This window comes from Trachinotus anak, unplaced genomic scaffold (assembly GCF_046630095.1).
Source record: "Trachinotus anak isolate AG129_WGS33_773 ecotype Australia unplaced genomic scaffold, CSIRO_AGI_Tana_v1 ptg000025l, whole genome shotgun sequence".
Classification (NCBI taxonomy): domain Eukaryota; kingdom Metazoa; phylum Chordata; class Actinopteri; order Carangiformes; family Carangidae; genus Trachinotus; species Trachinotus anak.
Window position 1 is genome coordinate 14,854,222 of NW_027273876.1, and position 16,041 is coordinate 14,870,262.

A 16,041-nucleotide genomic window follows, 5' to 3' on the forward strand; every position below is an offset into this window, starting at 1 on the left:
TCACCCACGTGTTGCACTGTTTGCAGCTGCACCTACAAACAAGCTCAACTAAATTTGTGGATTAAACAAGTGTGAATAAGAGAAGACTGACTTACCGCTTATAACTTAACACCTCACCGACGTTAGCAACAGAATCTATAAAGTAGCGAAAGATGCAATTGACTGTTACCCGAGGCCTCTTCTTTATGTCCTCCTTCAGTAGCAGAAGTCAAAGGTTATGATCACAGTTTCCTAGCATGCTACTTAATCTTACGGATGCTGGTTCAGTGAAAGGAACATTTCGCGCAAGGCATCATGGGGCAAGGAATAATGTGGATGCTAAATGTTGTTTCTATTTTAGATTTAAAGTTGCAACATGTATCATATACAAATAAGTCATTTTTAAATATGTTAAATGTGCTACCTCAGTATACTGACAGTAAACATTTGAGATTATGAATAAAATGATTGGCAGGCTCTATTTCATGTTAATAAAACAATTTGTTACAGAATTTAAATTCTGTAACGTCATCATTTTCCTGTTTGCTGCTGTAAAGCAGTACCACAGGTCTGCCATGCAGCCCGACCCAGCTGTGCACAATGTGAGACGCACTGTAAAATCAAGTAGAGACTGTCACAGTTTGTTCGTGGTAATTATACCAACATCTCACAGTTACTGCGATGATGACGATGATGATGCTAAAACATTATATATTATTATCAGTTAGTTTATTAATTTATTATGTATACATATATAATCAATAACAGGCAAATGTGTGTTCGCCTATTATCAAAAGCTGAGCATGTGATTGATTGTAGTAATTACATTGTAGTGCATACTTGCATGTTTACATTAGAGCAACTCTAATGTACGCTACAATGAACACTTGTGTCACATGAACAGATATATCAAGGTGATTGTCTTGGTTTCAGAAGAAGAGGTGTGCCTGTAAGTAACACATGATACTCAGTTATACAGTTATAGAGTCTAATTATATCTGAATATTTCTGAATAGAAATCTAAGGTTATAATAAGGTGCTGGCTGATGTTAGATCATGAAATCATGTCTGTGTTTTTAGGAATGCATATTGTACATAATTCACTGCATTGCACTCATTTTAAAACTGGTCTGTTTTTTTATTGTTTTGAGAATTTGACAGTAATCTTTGCATCATCACATTGTAATTTTTGCCTTCCATACATAGATGGGTTGAAGAACTGATGCTATCTAAATGCATGTGTTTTAAAATCTTATAAATCAGCAGCTTTGTATTTTGTTTTGTTCTGCTTTGTTGCTTTTATGGCTTTTCTGCCCCGTAAGGAATAATAAGAGAATAATAAGAAAGGATTTTGCAGTTAATATAGCATCTAGAAATCAAACATAAGTTTTACAATTAAATATTAAGTATTTTTACAAATATTTAGTTTACATTGACTTGTTATTTGTTACAGGAGCAGCAATAGAGTAAGTTTCTGCTTCTAGAGATCCAACAGTACAAGCAACAAATAGTCAAAACCTAAATGAGCCTAATCATGGCCATTACCTCTGAATCACAGCAGAAGCTATAAACCTAAAAGAGCTACAATGCATTTTTTAGTTTTTTATTTCAAGACTGTACATCAGAGTTTGGGTCTGATGGTGCTCCTCTCCCCCCCTCAGATGAGCTTCCTGGAGGATCAGGACCTGGGCTTCATGCCCCGGCAGCTCAGCAGCGGCAGCAGTGAGGATCACAGTAGCAGCGATGAGGCCTCCTCTCCCTCCTACTCCTCTGGATCTGAGCCAATCCCACCTCCTCCCACCCAGAGCCCTCCACCTCCACCGCCCTTCCAGGCTTTGATACCCCCTCCTGTCCAGTTTATCGACCCAGTCCCACCCGTCCGCTTCTCCCCTGAGCACATCCCCCGCAGCCGGATGCCCTTTCAGCCACACCACCCCATCATCCCTCCACCTCCACCCCCTCCGAGGACCCTCCTCTCCAGCCGCTCTCCTCTACACAAAGTGCTCCCCACCAGAGAAGAAGTAGAGAACACTCACCAGCGCTTCCAGACCACCACCACCCGTCCCTCACAAGGCCACACCACCATGGGCTCCACCACACTTCGCTCCTCCCAGCCGTCCCGTCCCAGCTACCTCCCGCGCCAGCTCAGCCAGCCCCAGCCTATCCACCAGCCTTCCCCCCAGCCCTCCCCTCAGGTACTGAGACCAAGCCAGCTTGTCCTCCAGAGGCACCACCAGCTCCACCACCAACACAGCTACCAGGGCCCACTGCCGCCATCCCTGCAGGAGCACAGCCCCTCCCAGTCTACGAGCCAAGGCCCCGCGGGCTCCTCGCTGCTCTCCCAGCCTCCTGTGTCTCACTCCACCCTCCCCGGTCACACTAAAACTTATGAAACCACACGACAGGAAAACCAGTCACAGCAGGTAACTTCTTGTCAGGAGCTGGTGTTAATTCAAAAGAGGCATCCAGCTGTTAAAATAGTCTACATGATGTCAGTATATAAATATAATAAGATGCTCTAAACATTTGATTTTGCTTTGTTATGTGTTGCTTTTAAACAGATTAAACCGGTGATTCTCAGTCTTTTAGGTTAGTGTTCCCACAGAAAAGCAGTGTCTAGTTTGGCACCCTTGTCATGTTTCAGATATGTGTGACTTCAGTGAATCAATGCATCATTATTAACAATCTAATGATATAATAATATATCAGGCACATGAGATATTTTTTGAACTAATACTTATACATTCTGCTGATAATACATCTGCACTTTTACTTAAGTAGGATTTTGATTTAATTACAATGTTGTACTGCTTGTTTGACTTAAGTAAAGGATCTTAGCACTTTTTCCATCACTGGTGACACATGAGAGATATTCATTCATAAAAAATAACAGCGCAGGATGGTGCAGTGCAGCAGTGCCACTGCAATGTCACAAAAAAAAAAAGGCAAGAGTAGGAGGCACAACTCTAAAGATCTGTTGCTGTCTTTGAAATTAGACTGTAGTTTCACAGAAATAGAAGACCTGGTTGATATTTGACAGAAAAGATAACATGCTGCATCTATTAGCAGTTTGCTCACTATGTTCCTGTCACACAATTCAAGAGGACATGTTAAAAGCACAATAAAGGCAACCAACATATGCATTTCTAAAAGGCATGCCACAAAAAGATGGTAAATCTAAAGCAAGCTGCAGCTGGTGTAACAGTACAGTTGGTTGTCGCAGGTCCAAGCCTAATTGGACATAACTCATTTTGTTTGCTGCAGCTAAACAGCAGAGTCTGCATAAAATGCTCCAATATCACTTGGTGAAAACATTAGTTATGAACTGTTATATGTGTGCAATTTTCCGATTAAAATTTTTTTTTTTTTTAATCTCAAAGGCTCCACCACCTCCGCCTCCACCACTGCCCCCACCCTGCGATCCGCCTCCGCTGCCCAAGTCAGGCCACCACGCCTCGGACACCAACCACATGAGCGTGAAGAGGCTGCGCTGGGAGCAGGTGGAGAACTCTGAGGGAACCATCTGGGGTCAGGTGAGCGGCGAGCTCTCATTCCATCACATCACCCTCTGGAAAGATGCTATGTCAGGGAGGCTCTGCTTGATATCTTAAATACAGAAAACAACATTCTTCCCACTTGGGCTGTGAGTTTTCTCACTCCTCCTACATTTCTTTTGCCATATTTGGAAAAACCTACTCATCTCCTCTGTTGTGTCTCTGATGAGTCATGGTGGCATCAAAGCAAAAGCCGTGTTTTTGTAACTAGAATTCATGCTGGGTTTATCTGCTCTTTTTTAGACTTCTTGTTCGCCATTCCCTCCCTGTCAGACATGGATTAAATCTGATGTCTGAGATTTTTTTAGGCTTCTAGGAAACAAAACCTTGACTGTGTCTTTGTCTGTGTTTAGCTCGGTGAGGATTCAGACTATGACAAGCTCACTGACATGGTGAAATACTTGGACCTTGATCTGCACTTTGGGACCCAGCGTAGATCCAGTGAGTTGTTCTGTGCTTCTGGTCATCATCATTAGCATTTCATATCTTCATTTGCATCATGGTTAATGACATACAGTTATGATACTCCATCAAATTCATTATCAGAGGCTTAGTTCACAGTCATAATTAGTCTATGTGTTTATCTATTGACATTGTCTGTTTTGTTTATACCTTCACAGTTATGATGTTCTCCATAACCTGCTTTGGAGCTGCTCCATTCACCTGCTCATCATATCCATTCTCCATAAGGCACCACACCCCCCTTCTTCTTTTCTTCTTCTCTGTAATAACACAGCTCTGTCAGAGGAAGAACACACCTCACCTGTATCTACTGGAGATCTCCTAGAACAGTGGTTCCAAACCTTTTCCAACTCATGGCCCACTTGAAATTCTCAAAAATAATGGCGACCCACATCCAACCCCGTAATAATACAGAGGCCAAATGGTGCCTTCTCAGAGCACTTTCATTCAGGACAAAGCAAAGCAGGGGAAGCTCATTTTTTCTTTTTTTGTTTTGATCATTTGTTGATTCACCATCTGTTTCTTGACCCTCTCTCCTTTTAACTCTTCCTGTTGCTAACCAGAACCATCTCGATACTCCAGTTTCTGCCATGTCTGTCATCTTTTAGCACACAGCTAGACCGAGACAGCAAACAAGCATACGATGTGGTCCAGAGGCAAAGTGGTCCAGCCGGTGACAACACAGAAGTTCCTGTCATTGGTTTATCACAGTGACAGGCTTAACACAAAAAAACCAAAAAAAAAAACAATGTAATGTTTTTTAAGATAATTTAATTTTAAAACATTTAAAAATATTGTTTCTATATATTTTTTTACAATTATATCTTTTCACCAAAATTATACTGTTTTGCAAATGATTTGTTGGCCCACTTGCAATACCCTCGCGGGACACCAGTGGGCCTAGGCCCTCAGGTTGGGAACCACTGCTCTAACAATTTAAATGACAGAGCTGTGTTATTAATCCATCAACCTGCCTCATGTAGCCACTGTATGTATGTATGTATGTATGTATGTATGTGTGTGTGTGTGTGTGTGTGTGTGTGTGTGTGTGTGTGTGTGTGTGTGTGTGTTAACCCCTGGTGCCTGGAGAACACATCCTTACACTGTTGTTAAAATTATCAGTCTCTCCTCCAGAGCCAGCCTTCCTTCCCGAGAACTTTAAAAAGAAAGACGTGGTGGAGATTCTGTCTCATAAGAAAGCCTACAACGCCTGTGAGTGCCACACACACACACACACACACACACACACACACCTGGCTCAAGGTTGTGAGAATACAACGAAACACCTCCTATTACAGTATTTTATAGTCACTTTAATCAGTTTTAGTTTAGTCACTAAATTCTTACCTCTGAGCACAAAAATCTGACCTAACATATAAAGTGTAAAACACAGAAGAACAATTTTACTGAGAAAAATGGGGCAACACAGATGTGAGCTGTAGTTCTCAGTGAATTTAGCTACTTTTAGCCCAGATGTTGTTTAGAACACATGTCATACTGGACATGGGTGCCAGATATGGACCTTGTACAAAAAAGATAACACATGAGAAGGACTAGTCAGGGCACACATGGAAACTGACTGGTGGAGAAAAAGCAATAGTGCAAAACAAAAAATCAACTCCCACACACTGTCTGAAGTTATTAAATAGCTTTTGGTCAAACAACCTTCAAATACTGGATGAAGGGTTTTTACTGAACTACAGCTGTTTAATAAAGTGTTGACAATGTGCACTGGTCCAGTTTTTGTTTCAATAATGAAAGAAAACAGAGATGTAATACAGTTTATCTCCATTCATTTGACACAACAGCTGCATTGACATTGACAAGTCCTCTGCTCACAGTCTTGTTCCTAATGAAGAGACTGCTTGTGCTGTTTTGGCTCATTCACTGTGTGAGATTATGCAGAGGTAGAAAAACATTTGATCCTGTAATGACTCTGAAGTCCTATGTGCATCAAAAAAGAAAAACAAGAGAGTAGGAAAAGAAGCTGTGATGAAGGGGTGTCTGAATGAAGGTGTCAAGGAAAACGTGTCCGTTTTGTTATATAATGTCCAACAGTTGTTATTGAGTCATATCAGACAACAGGAGGCTCAGTCAGTAGTGCAGGTTCCCAAGCCCATCCAACAACAACAACAACAACCAGTCAAGGTGTGTGTTACGTAAACAGACTGACAGACCTGAAATGCTTGCTGAACCAGTTGCTGGATGAGAATGAACAGGATTATTTCAGCCTGTTAACAGCATGTTAGCCTAAATTAGTTACGACACATGAAGAGCAAGGCACTGGTGGGAGAGTTCTGATGAACAAAATCAACAGAAGAAAAATAGGAAGTAACACTTTTAAAATATGGCAGTGACTCATGCACTAATTGAACAGTGAGAACGAGAATCACACAAAAATAACCATTTTATTATGAAGAGCAACAGTGATCAGAACTGGGTGTACAATGTTGTGATGCTCTGGTCAACAGCATTTTGTTACGGGTTTTGCAAAACAGGATTTATGTCTGAGAAGTAATACAGTCATTTTAAATAGCATATTACATGTAACAAAAAAAGAACTCTGTAAAAAGTAAAACATCTTGTTTACAAAGTTGATGAAGTCTTTTATATTCAAGAATAATTTTATTAGATGTGACCCTGCTTCTTCATTGTCATGTAATTGTCATATATTATACTGTGGATGATGGGTTCACTTTCCACTGTAAGTCGTTGAACTTTTTCTACATTCACTCTTGTTATTTGGCAGGTTTCCAATGTAATTTGGGGTTTTGTAATCTGACAACCTTTGAATTTCGTAGGAAATATGAATAATTCAGTGGAAAATTACAAATCATCACAAGGGGATGAAAGGTTTTGTGTGCAAATGGGTGATCCTCTATGTAATGTGAAAAAACAAATGCAAATCCTCCACGTCCTCCCCCGCTCCCCTCCTCCTCCTCCTCCTGCTCTCTGCAGCCATCCTCATCGCCCATCTGAAGCTCTCCCCCACAGAGCTGCGTCAGGTCTTGATGAACATGACCACCAACAGGCTGGAGTCGGCCCACATCAAGCAGCTGCTGCTCTATGCCCCTGACGACGAGGAGGTCAAACAGTACGAGCATTTTGACCAGGACCCGGCCAAACTAAGCGAGCCTGACCAGTTCATTTTCCAGGTACGACCATAAAAAAAAAAAAATTACAAGATGGCGAAGTCTGAAAAGCAAAGGAATGATGTATGAAAATAAGAGCCCTCTTGTATGTTTCAGATGCTGATGGTGCCCGAGTATAAGACTCGTCTGCGGAGCCTCCACTTCAAGACGACCCTGCAGGAGAGGACGGAGGAGATGAAGGTTGCGTACGATTACATCTACAAGGCTTCAGTGGAGCTGAAGAGTAGCAAGAAACTGGCCAAAATCCTGGAGGTGAACATTCAGAGCAGAGAAAATGAATGTAAAGCTGTCAGTCTATATGTTGACAGTGGTTAATAAGTGTTTTTCTTCTCCACAGTTTGTTCTTGCGATGGGGAATTACCTGAACAATGGGCAGCCGAAGAGCAACAGGACAACCAGCTTTAAGATCAACTTCCTAACTGAGGTACAGCGTGCTCACCTGTGCTTTAACCCCCTTGTGTATATCTTGATTTTAGTTTTTAGCCTCTGGACGGTCATGTCTCATTCTTTCCCTTCATGTCTTGCAGCTAAGCACAACCAAAACAGTAGACGGAAAATCCACCTTTCTCCACATTCTGGCCAAGTCTCTGTGCCAACACTTCCCCGAGCTGCTCAACTTTTCCAGAGATCTTACAACAGTGCCTCTGGCAGCCAAGGGTACGATGATGTTACAGCAGCAGAGCTCTTCAACTCTGCTTTCCTTCCGGAGAATCATTTAGTAGCTGAATGTAGTTGTTCCATAATGTAAAGTGCTGATTTCTATGCAGCGCACTGTGCGCTGGATGTCACTGCAGGGCACGGCAGACTTCACTAAAAACATCTAAATTCATGCAGATTTATGCCTTTTTTGTTCAAAATTGCTGCTTTTTGTTATGTTTCTCATGCTAAGACGAGATAATTCTTTTCATATTCTATATGCAACATTTCGAAACTGTGTAAAACTACACTTCATTCGTCCTTCTGATTTGTCCAGTGAACCAGAGGGCCATCACAGCAGAGCTGAGTGACCTCCACACCACCATCCAGGACATTAGGACAGCCTGTCTGAAGATCCCCCCCACCTCTGAGGACCACTTTGCTTCTGTCATGAGCGTACGTTGATATATTATACGCATCAAACATATGGAAGTCATTAAAGGAATAGTTCAACATTTTGGGAAATACCCTTATTTGGTTTCTGTCCAAGAGTTAGATGACAAGCTTGATCTTGTGTTTGTACAGTAAGTATGACGCTAAAGCCACCAACCTGTTAGCTTAGCTTAGCATAAAGACTTGAAACAGCTAGCTCGGCTCTGTCTGAAGACTCGGTCTGGTAAGTATGCTAAGCTAACCATCACCTAGTTACAGCTTCATGTTTAGAGAGTGGTGTAAACCTTCTCAGCAAGACAGCGAATGAGCATATTTCCCAAAGTGTGGAGCTAGACCTTTAATATCGTCAGACCATTTTCATACCAGATAATGAAAAGGATTTAGAAACTACTCATCTGCTTGTAAAAGGACACATAAGCACAAAGGTTGTTTTGACAAACGTTACCGACTTACAGACAAAACATTACGTAAGCGAGAGGAGATACAATTCGGCACATGAAGCGTTGTTACTGTACAGCACAGCTGATTTCTGATTTGTCCAGCAACATGTGCATTTTTAACATTTGGTGGCACAATAAAAGGTTCTCTTCATCAATGTAGTGCTGCACCTACAGAAATCTGAGGGACAGATTTTAAAGAAATAAAAGAACCCAGTCTCTACTATGGGTAAAGTTGCAAAAGCACTGGATACTACATTCCCCATAATTCCCATAAATTCCCAACTCAATAGAATCTTTTATTAAATCATCCTTGGTAAAAACTCACATCTATCAAACTCCATTTGTCCAGGTTGTAACACAGGCTTTCTGTGATGAAATGTGCAGCTATGCCCCAGCCGAGATAACACTGATGACATCATGGTGACATCATCAAGATTATTTTCTCAGACTTTGGAAAACTGAAGCCACAAAACCATTAAACCCGTTATTTAACTGTTTGCACAGGCTGTTTTTTGCTCCTCATGATGAGTCCCCTTGAACATTTGACCTTCTGCACCCACAGAGCTTTCTGGAGAACAGCCACCCTGCGATCCAGTCTCTGGAGTCTCTGCAGACCCGAGCGATGGAGGAGTTCTCCAAGGTGGCCTCCTACTTCGGAGAGGACAGCAAGTCCTCCAGCACAGAAGCCTTCTTCGGCATCTTTTCAGAGTTCATGTCAAAGTTTGAGGTGAGTGACTGTGCTGTTTTATTTATCTGGGTCGATAGAAGCAGCAAGGCTGACTTTGACGTGTTCCTGAAAGTGAGCAGCTCATATTTTGATATATGCAGCAGGTGTTTGTCAAATTCAAACCCCCCCCCCTCCAAAACATTTAGGTATTCGGTTGGTGCTAGCACAGACTGACAGCCTGCAGCTAGAATGTGATTATGCAGCAAAGCGCTGCTGTCTGTGGAATAACCACATGTGCTCTAAATCTGAAAATAATATGGCAAAATAAGTATAAATCAATGGAGATTATGGGTTTTGTTTTGCAGAGAGCTCTCAGTGAGACCCAGACTCCAGAAAACCCCAGAAGCCCCAGACTGTCTTCCCCTCTGGCCTGGTAGAAGCAACAAATGTGGGCAGATGTCGGGCCAAACCAACAAGGCCAGTTGGCTCCATTTTCACTCTGCTCTCCACAACCAAAGTGCCAAGATCACACACAGAGACTCTCAAACCAACGGGAACAGAGACCACATCATCTATAGCAAATGGAAAGAGACAAAAAAAAAAAAAAAAAAAGGAAATATACTGTACCTATCTGTAGATAATTATAATGAGTGCCCCGTGTGTTATTTCAGGTGCTGGACAGAGCAGGAACATTCAGGTGTCCACAGGTCAACAGGAACTCACCACACACTGAACTCAAGCTGGTCTTTACACTGCTTACGTCTCTTTTTAATACACAATACATATTAGATAGTAAGAGATACATTAGAGAAACCATCCATGCACTTCTGGTTGCTTCACTTCGTCTTGTTGCTGCATTAAAATGAGATGTAAGCAGTGAAAACAACTGGTCTGGATATTTACAGATTACTTGCTATGTTTATTATATGACTATACAAAGTTTATATTTTCTATCAGGTGATATTTGAAGTTGTAAAAATTAAGCGTAGATGTAGACTGAGACAGTTACCTGGAATCAAGACGATTCACAAGTGTAGTGTTCTTAGTGTGTACAGAGCCGTGCTGGACGGCTCAGAGTGTTTGATCAGACAGCTCATACAGCAGGGCTCTCACTGCCTCCCACACAGCAGGATTTCATTTAAAGATTTAGAAATAGTACATATTTGGAGATTTTATAACATGTATCCACGTTGCTGATTACAGATGTGGTCATTTACATCTAATTTACTGTGATTTTAAGGGGCATCTTTTGCGAGAAATCAAATTTGCTCCTCCTCGTGCAGCGAGTCAAAGTCAAAGCCACCCCCCCCCCCCCCCCCCCCACCCCCCCCCCCCCAGCTCTGATTCACTTTTGTCATTTGCAGTATGCTGCATATTACATTTCTAAATTGCTAATAAGGATCAGATGATTCAGTGGAAGCAAAGCAAGGCCGAAAAGACTGACCACTACTGCATTATTAATGTTGAAACTGAAATAAAGCCAGAGAATTGAAATATTACCGTCTGTCCGGATTCAAAATGTTTCATTTCCCCTCTTTGAAATTTCAAGTTGTGCAATTAACTTAATCTGCTGAAATTCAACCGGTTATTTTTGGATGACATTCAGACTCCAGAATTTGAAAATGAAAAAAAAAAATCAACTTGAACACTAGAGATTAGCAATTGATCATGACTGGAAATGATCAGACCTTTGTTCTGTCAGTTAACAGTCTGTCAGTCATGTGATCCAGCAAATAAAAATAAAGACGGGGGCCTGGAAACCCTGTACTGTGAATTTTCTGTCTGAATTTGTGAACCTTGAAAAGAAAATGTTTTAGAAATTGCAAAAATCCAAAATGTCCAAGAGGGGAATTAAAACAAAATAAATGAACTTAGGTAGTCTTTTCAGTCATTGAAAATCCAATGGTATTCAAACTTAAACAGTTAGTATTCAGAGGGCATTACACTTCACATATTAGTCTGCTTTTAAAATTGTAATAATTTCCGCCTCCCTTGGCTTCCTTACATCACAACGTGGTTTCAGATGACAGGGAGCCATTTCCAGGCGGTGGTCACAGTTCACTTTTGCTTCAGCTCCTTCACACATGATCACAGACGTTTATTGAAAACGTTACAATTTGCTCAAACTGTTTTGAAACCACATCCCTTCATGTCCCACTTGGACTCAGTCCTGAAATCCATCCAATCAGGCTGGGAACCCTCTGAACAGTTGGAGTCTTTTACTGTCAACCATTCAGCACCAGAGTATTATGCCTGTTCTTTTTTTTAAATCAGATCCAGATTCATTCAGTAAATACCCTCACACATTTAACCATACTGCACCTTTTTACGGTGAGGTAACAATGACCACATCAGCACATGGGGAAATTTGGCTCATAAATCATCTGGTACATACAGTGTGGGTGGGATAATGAATCTTTTTCAACAGTTAGTGTCCTTTGTTGTCAGTACAGGAAGATAAAAGCCAGCTTTAATGTGAAGGCTGAGCTGCGTACTTCTGGCTAATGGTTCTGCACTTTGTCGAGTATTTGCTTGAGTGTTGTGAACGCAGCCCTGCTGAATCAAGTGGGCAGCTGCTGAATGAATGAACGTCAAACGCGTGGAAAAGAAAACATCCTACTGTAAATGGTTACTTCCTGCTTCTCTGGTCGTTATGGTGATCTCAAGAATCATCTACAGTACAGTGCACCTGTAGCTGTGTTGTATTTATGTTGATGAACTATTGTTGAGATTGTAAATTTACTGTTTTTTGCTATGCACTGCTCATCATTCTGATTTTGTATTGTATGCTTGTGTCCAAAGTCCTGGTTTATTTTCTTTTTCGAGAGTCTTCATCAGGAAATCACCACTTCATTTCTTCTTCATGCACAGCTTTAGTCAGGCTTACGAGGTGACCGCGACCCCGTAAAGATGCAATCCTAGCTGCTACGAGTGTATTAACCGTGTTTCTTGTCCCAATCAATTGCATGTTGGTGCAGTTACTGTATTAAGATGTGCAGCTGGTAGCATTTACCCTGCCTGGATATTTAGGTTTAACATGAAGTACATTTCTGTTAGTCTAGTTAGGTTTACTCATCGGTTGCCTACAGGTTCCCTTTTATAACTGTTTTATATGTTTTCACGAGTAATTGCTCATGTTTTGTGCTTGTTTTACCTTTATGTTTGGTTCAGTGCTTTCAAATAAAGAATATGTTTTTGATCTATGAAAATATCATGCTTGAAAGTAAAAATTGCCTGACTTATCTGTGCCTCCTGATGAACAAAATCGAATTCCTATAGAGACTTCCAGTATGTACAGTTTGGTATTTACTGAATTACAGCAATATCACCTAATGTTTTTTTTCCCCCTCCACAGTGACTACCTAAATCACCACCCAGTGATCACCTAAATACTGTTTTACAATATGTACCAGATTATTTTAGGTCAGGATTTGACACATTAATCTATAAGAGGTGTAAAAAATAAATAAGATTAAATAATTAATACAATTTTGTTTTTTCTCCATAAAACATCTGAGGCTCTGTAGAAAGCAGTACAACGATTCGTGCATAATTTAATCTGACATATCAGCCTGTTAAAGCAGTGCTGGTGTGCCATGTTGTTATTAGTGAAACCAAACTTTCAGGAGCTTTTAGAAAGAGACATGGATCAGGCAGATGTTACGCGTCATATTGTCCAGGCACAAAAATACAAACCACGAGCAGATTTAAATAGTTTCTTCATATACTTTATTTTCTTTGGAAAGGGGGTATAACCAAGCATTCATATTACATGTTTTTATTCCACATCTGAGCTCACCAGACAGCATACATACAAAACTATGGAGCTTAAAAACGCATTATCGTTTCTAGTTTAATGGCATTTGTTTTGTCTTAAAGAGACTTGAGATACCAAGCTCTGTTGATGCACAGGGATAAGGCAGCGAGGTACAGGAGCAAAGAGAGAAAGGAGGGGATAATAATGCTTGATTGTCTCTGAAAAACACCACTCGTTTTCAGGGCAACTGCAACATCTGAGACTCTCTCCATTGGTACCATATTGAGTCAGTTCTGTAGGAACCAAACTCTGCATTATATTCGAGGCCAAAAAGCAAAGCGTACATAGAAAATACAACAAAGCCATTTTTTTTTTTTTATATTTTGACCTGGCAAAATCCAACACCACATCACTACTGAGGTTTCACAGCGCCGTGTGCTCTCAGCTCAGTGGGAAAGACTGAAAAAAATTAAAATCCTCTAAACTAGGAAACCACTCATTGGCCTGCGCTCAAGTGCAATATCAGCTGTTTATGCGTCTTTCTGTTCAGGATCAAGAGGCTGGTGGGAAAAAAAAAACAAAAAAAACAACTGTCCTTTCACTACATTCAGTCACACACAGCCTGTTGAGTGTAATGCCCCGGCACACACCAGAGAAAACACAAAGATGAAGAAAAACAGAAAGGCAAAATACTGACTGCGTTCAGGCTGGGAGGGCAGCTCACCCTGCTACTTCAGCTTAGAAAAACCCAAAGAAATCAACATTTTTTAAATACACAACCTTTGTGGAATAATAGAGAACCATACACGACTTCTATTGCAGAGGGTCAAATCACCTTCCTTACATCCCTGAAACGTAACTGTTGCCAAGACAGCTTCTTGGAAATACTGTAGTACTAGGAGCCAAGTATATCCTCCGTAAAGTAAATATATAATGCTTATTGTATGGTTCTGGGTGGAACCGATAAGGCATGATTTACATTTAAAGACTGCATTAATTATGTCAAGCCACAGGGAATGTGTGTTTTTAGCTTGGTAAATAAATACAAGAGTGAGGGTGGGAGAAAAGAAAGAATGGGGTTTCCATACAAAAAAAGGGGGAAATCAAGTGTTTGAGGCGACTGGAAACCTGCAGTCACCAGCTACACCTTAAGCAACAGTTTTGGTTTCTACTTCACTGTCTGACCTTTTCTCCTCCTCCCCCCCACCGTGCTGCAGAAATACCTCATCTTTTTTTAGTTCTTCTTCTAAGGCCATTTTTCAACAGTAAAAAATACAAAAACACCTCACACCAAATTCCACACTGCTCTCGTCAGTCCATTTTTTTTTTTTTTTGGCTTTCCCCATGACCCCCTCACCAACAGTCAGTACCCACGCTATATATTGCTATGTATCATCGTTTGCACAGTTGTCTGACGGTGTTACTGGCGAATCTCCAGCCCTCACGCTCTGCTGTTTGTTGTTGATTGTCTGGAGCTTGTTCTGCAGGGAGCGCAGTATAAAGACAGAGATGGTGATGCTGTGTGTGTGTGTGTGTGTGTGTGTGTGTGTGTGTGTGTGTGTGTGTGTGTGTGTGTGTGTGTGTGTGCCTGTGCGTGGGTGTGCTGCACTGTAGAGTCTGTGTCACAAGTCTCCTCGCAACCACATCTGGCACCGTCATGGAGGTCAAGAGAACTCTCTGTAGGTAAATAAAGGCTAATAACAGCTTTAACAGTGAGGCGGGGGCTGAGAGATGGTGGGGGTGTGAGGAGTGATCAGTTCAGTTTGACTCTGAGTGTATGTGAATAATCTAATATGGGAATTTGCCCTACGAGGCTGCAAGTAACAATTATTTTCATGACCAATTATTTTCTCAATTTATCATTTAAGGACAAAAATAGTAAAAACATGCCATTAGATTAAGTTTACATACTCAGGTTGCTTGTTTTCTCTGAGCAAAACTCAAAGATTTTCCTCTTACTGTCACAACACCAGCAAATATTTATATTAGAGAAGCTGGAACCAGTGATTTTTTGGCATTTTGCTAAGAACTGACTGAGTTACTTCCAGCTCCAACTCTAACATATTACAAGTTACATCACGTTTAAGAGAAAGATAATTATCTATAATATAACTAATTGGCGTTGGATTCCCACTAATTTGCATCAGTAATATTAAAAGTAAGAGATGTTCATATACAGCAGCTACATCAGTTAGCTTGCATGCACATCACGTGCTCACAAGATGACGACTAAGTTAAACTGATCAGATACTTTGGTTTCCCATAAACCCTCTGATTTATGATATTAACCATATCCGTTTCATTCTGTTGCAGTCAAACAAATGCTATCTATCCAGAGCTCTGTGACCTCCATCATGGCTGCCAGACGCTGCATTATGTCACATTAAAGCTCTTCATTTAGGCTGGACTGGGAGAAGATCACAGCAGAGGCTGATCTCTCTGAGGGGGCTGCAGATTTGGGCTGGGACTAAAACACAAGTGGACTAAATGAGGTGTGTGTATGATGAGAGGAGGTGCATGGGCGTGCTGGACCTCGTCTCCTCTTTATAGGACAGTGCTCTCGGTGTCCAGGTCACAGTCTTTGGGAAGAGGCAGGGAGGAGGCGGAGGTGGGGGCTGTCGCTGGCTGCTGGTCTACAGCGAGCTCAGGGACCAAAGCTCGACTCAGCCCTTTGAAAGACATCGCCGGGTCTGGAGAGCGAGGAGGACAAACAAGTCACAGTGAGACGACAGTGAGGAGCAGAAGCTTCAAACAGAAATAAATAACTATGACAAAACCAACCAGAAAAGACTCTTGTGTCTCCATTTGTGTTTGTCGGCAAAATGTTTCCATACATGCAGACACGGAACAAGATAAACAGACTCTTCATGCCCACAGTACGAGAACAATGGCCCTAATCACAAACATGTGCCGCTTCATGCTGCAGTATGAAAACATTTAA

The 16,041-nt window shown here is 41.3% G+C and overlaps 2 protein-coding genes across 10 annotated transcripts in view; one reads left to right on the forward strand and one right to left on the reverse strand.

The window, feature by feature from the left end:
• Window positions 1-9,960, forward strand: part of grid2ipb (glutamate receptor, ionotropic, delta 2 (Grid2) interacting protein, b) — a 37,453-nt gene extending 27,493 nt beyond the window's left edge. For 2 of the 5 annotated variants that reach the window (XM_071463157.1, XM_071463158.1), the window contains 11 exons: window positions 1,641-2,402; window positions 3,360-3,512; window positions 3,887-3,974; window positions 5,118-5,207; window positions 6,954-7,150; window positions 7,244-7,399; window positions 7,485-7,571; window positions 7,675-7,804; window positions 8,121-8,239; window positions 9,239-9,403; window positions 9,709-9,960. In XM_071463157.1, the coding sequence (XP_071319258.1) occupies window positions 1,641-2,402; window positions 3,360-3,512; window positions 3,887-3,974; window positions 5,118-5,207; window positions 6,954-7,150; window positions 7,244-7,399; window positions 7,485-7,571; window positions 7,675-7,804; window positions 8,121-8,239; window positions 9,239-9,403; window positions 9,709-9,780 (2,019 nt within the window). In that variant the 3' untranslated portion in view covers window positions 9,781-9,960. Of the gene's footprint in view, window positions 1-883; window positions 929-1,640; window positions 2,403-3,359; window positions 3,513-3,886; window positions 3,975-5,117; window positions 5,208-6,953; window positions 7,151-7,243; window positions 7,400-7,484; window positions 7,572-7,674; window positions 7,805-8,120; window positions 8,240-9,238; window positions 9,404-9,708 lie in introns of all 5 variants that reach the window. The other 3 variants (XM_071463155.1, XM_071463156.1, XM_071463159.1) reach the window with 3 other exon arrangements.
• Window positions 9,961-13,055: 3,095 nt separating this feature from the next.
• arhgap17a (Rho GTPase activating protein 17a) overlaps window positions 13,056-16,041 on the reverse strand; it is a 32,302-nt gene continuing 29,316 nt past the window's right edge. For 4 of the 5 annotated variants that reach the window (XM_071463161.1, XM_071463160.1, XM_071463164.1 and 1 more), the window contains one exon: window positions 13,056-15,790. In XM_071463161.1, the coding sequence (XP_071319262.1) occupies window positions 15,645-15,790 (146 nt within the window). In that variant the 3' untranslated portion in view covers window positions 13,056-15,644. The remainder of the gene's footprint in view (window positions 15,791-16,041) is intronic. The other variant, XM_071463162.1, reaches the window with a different exon arrangement.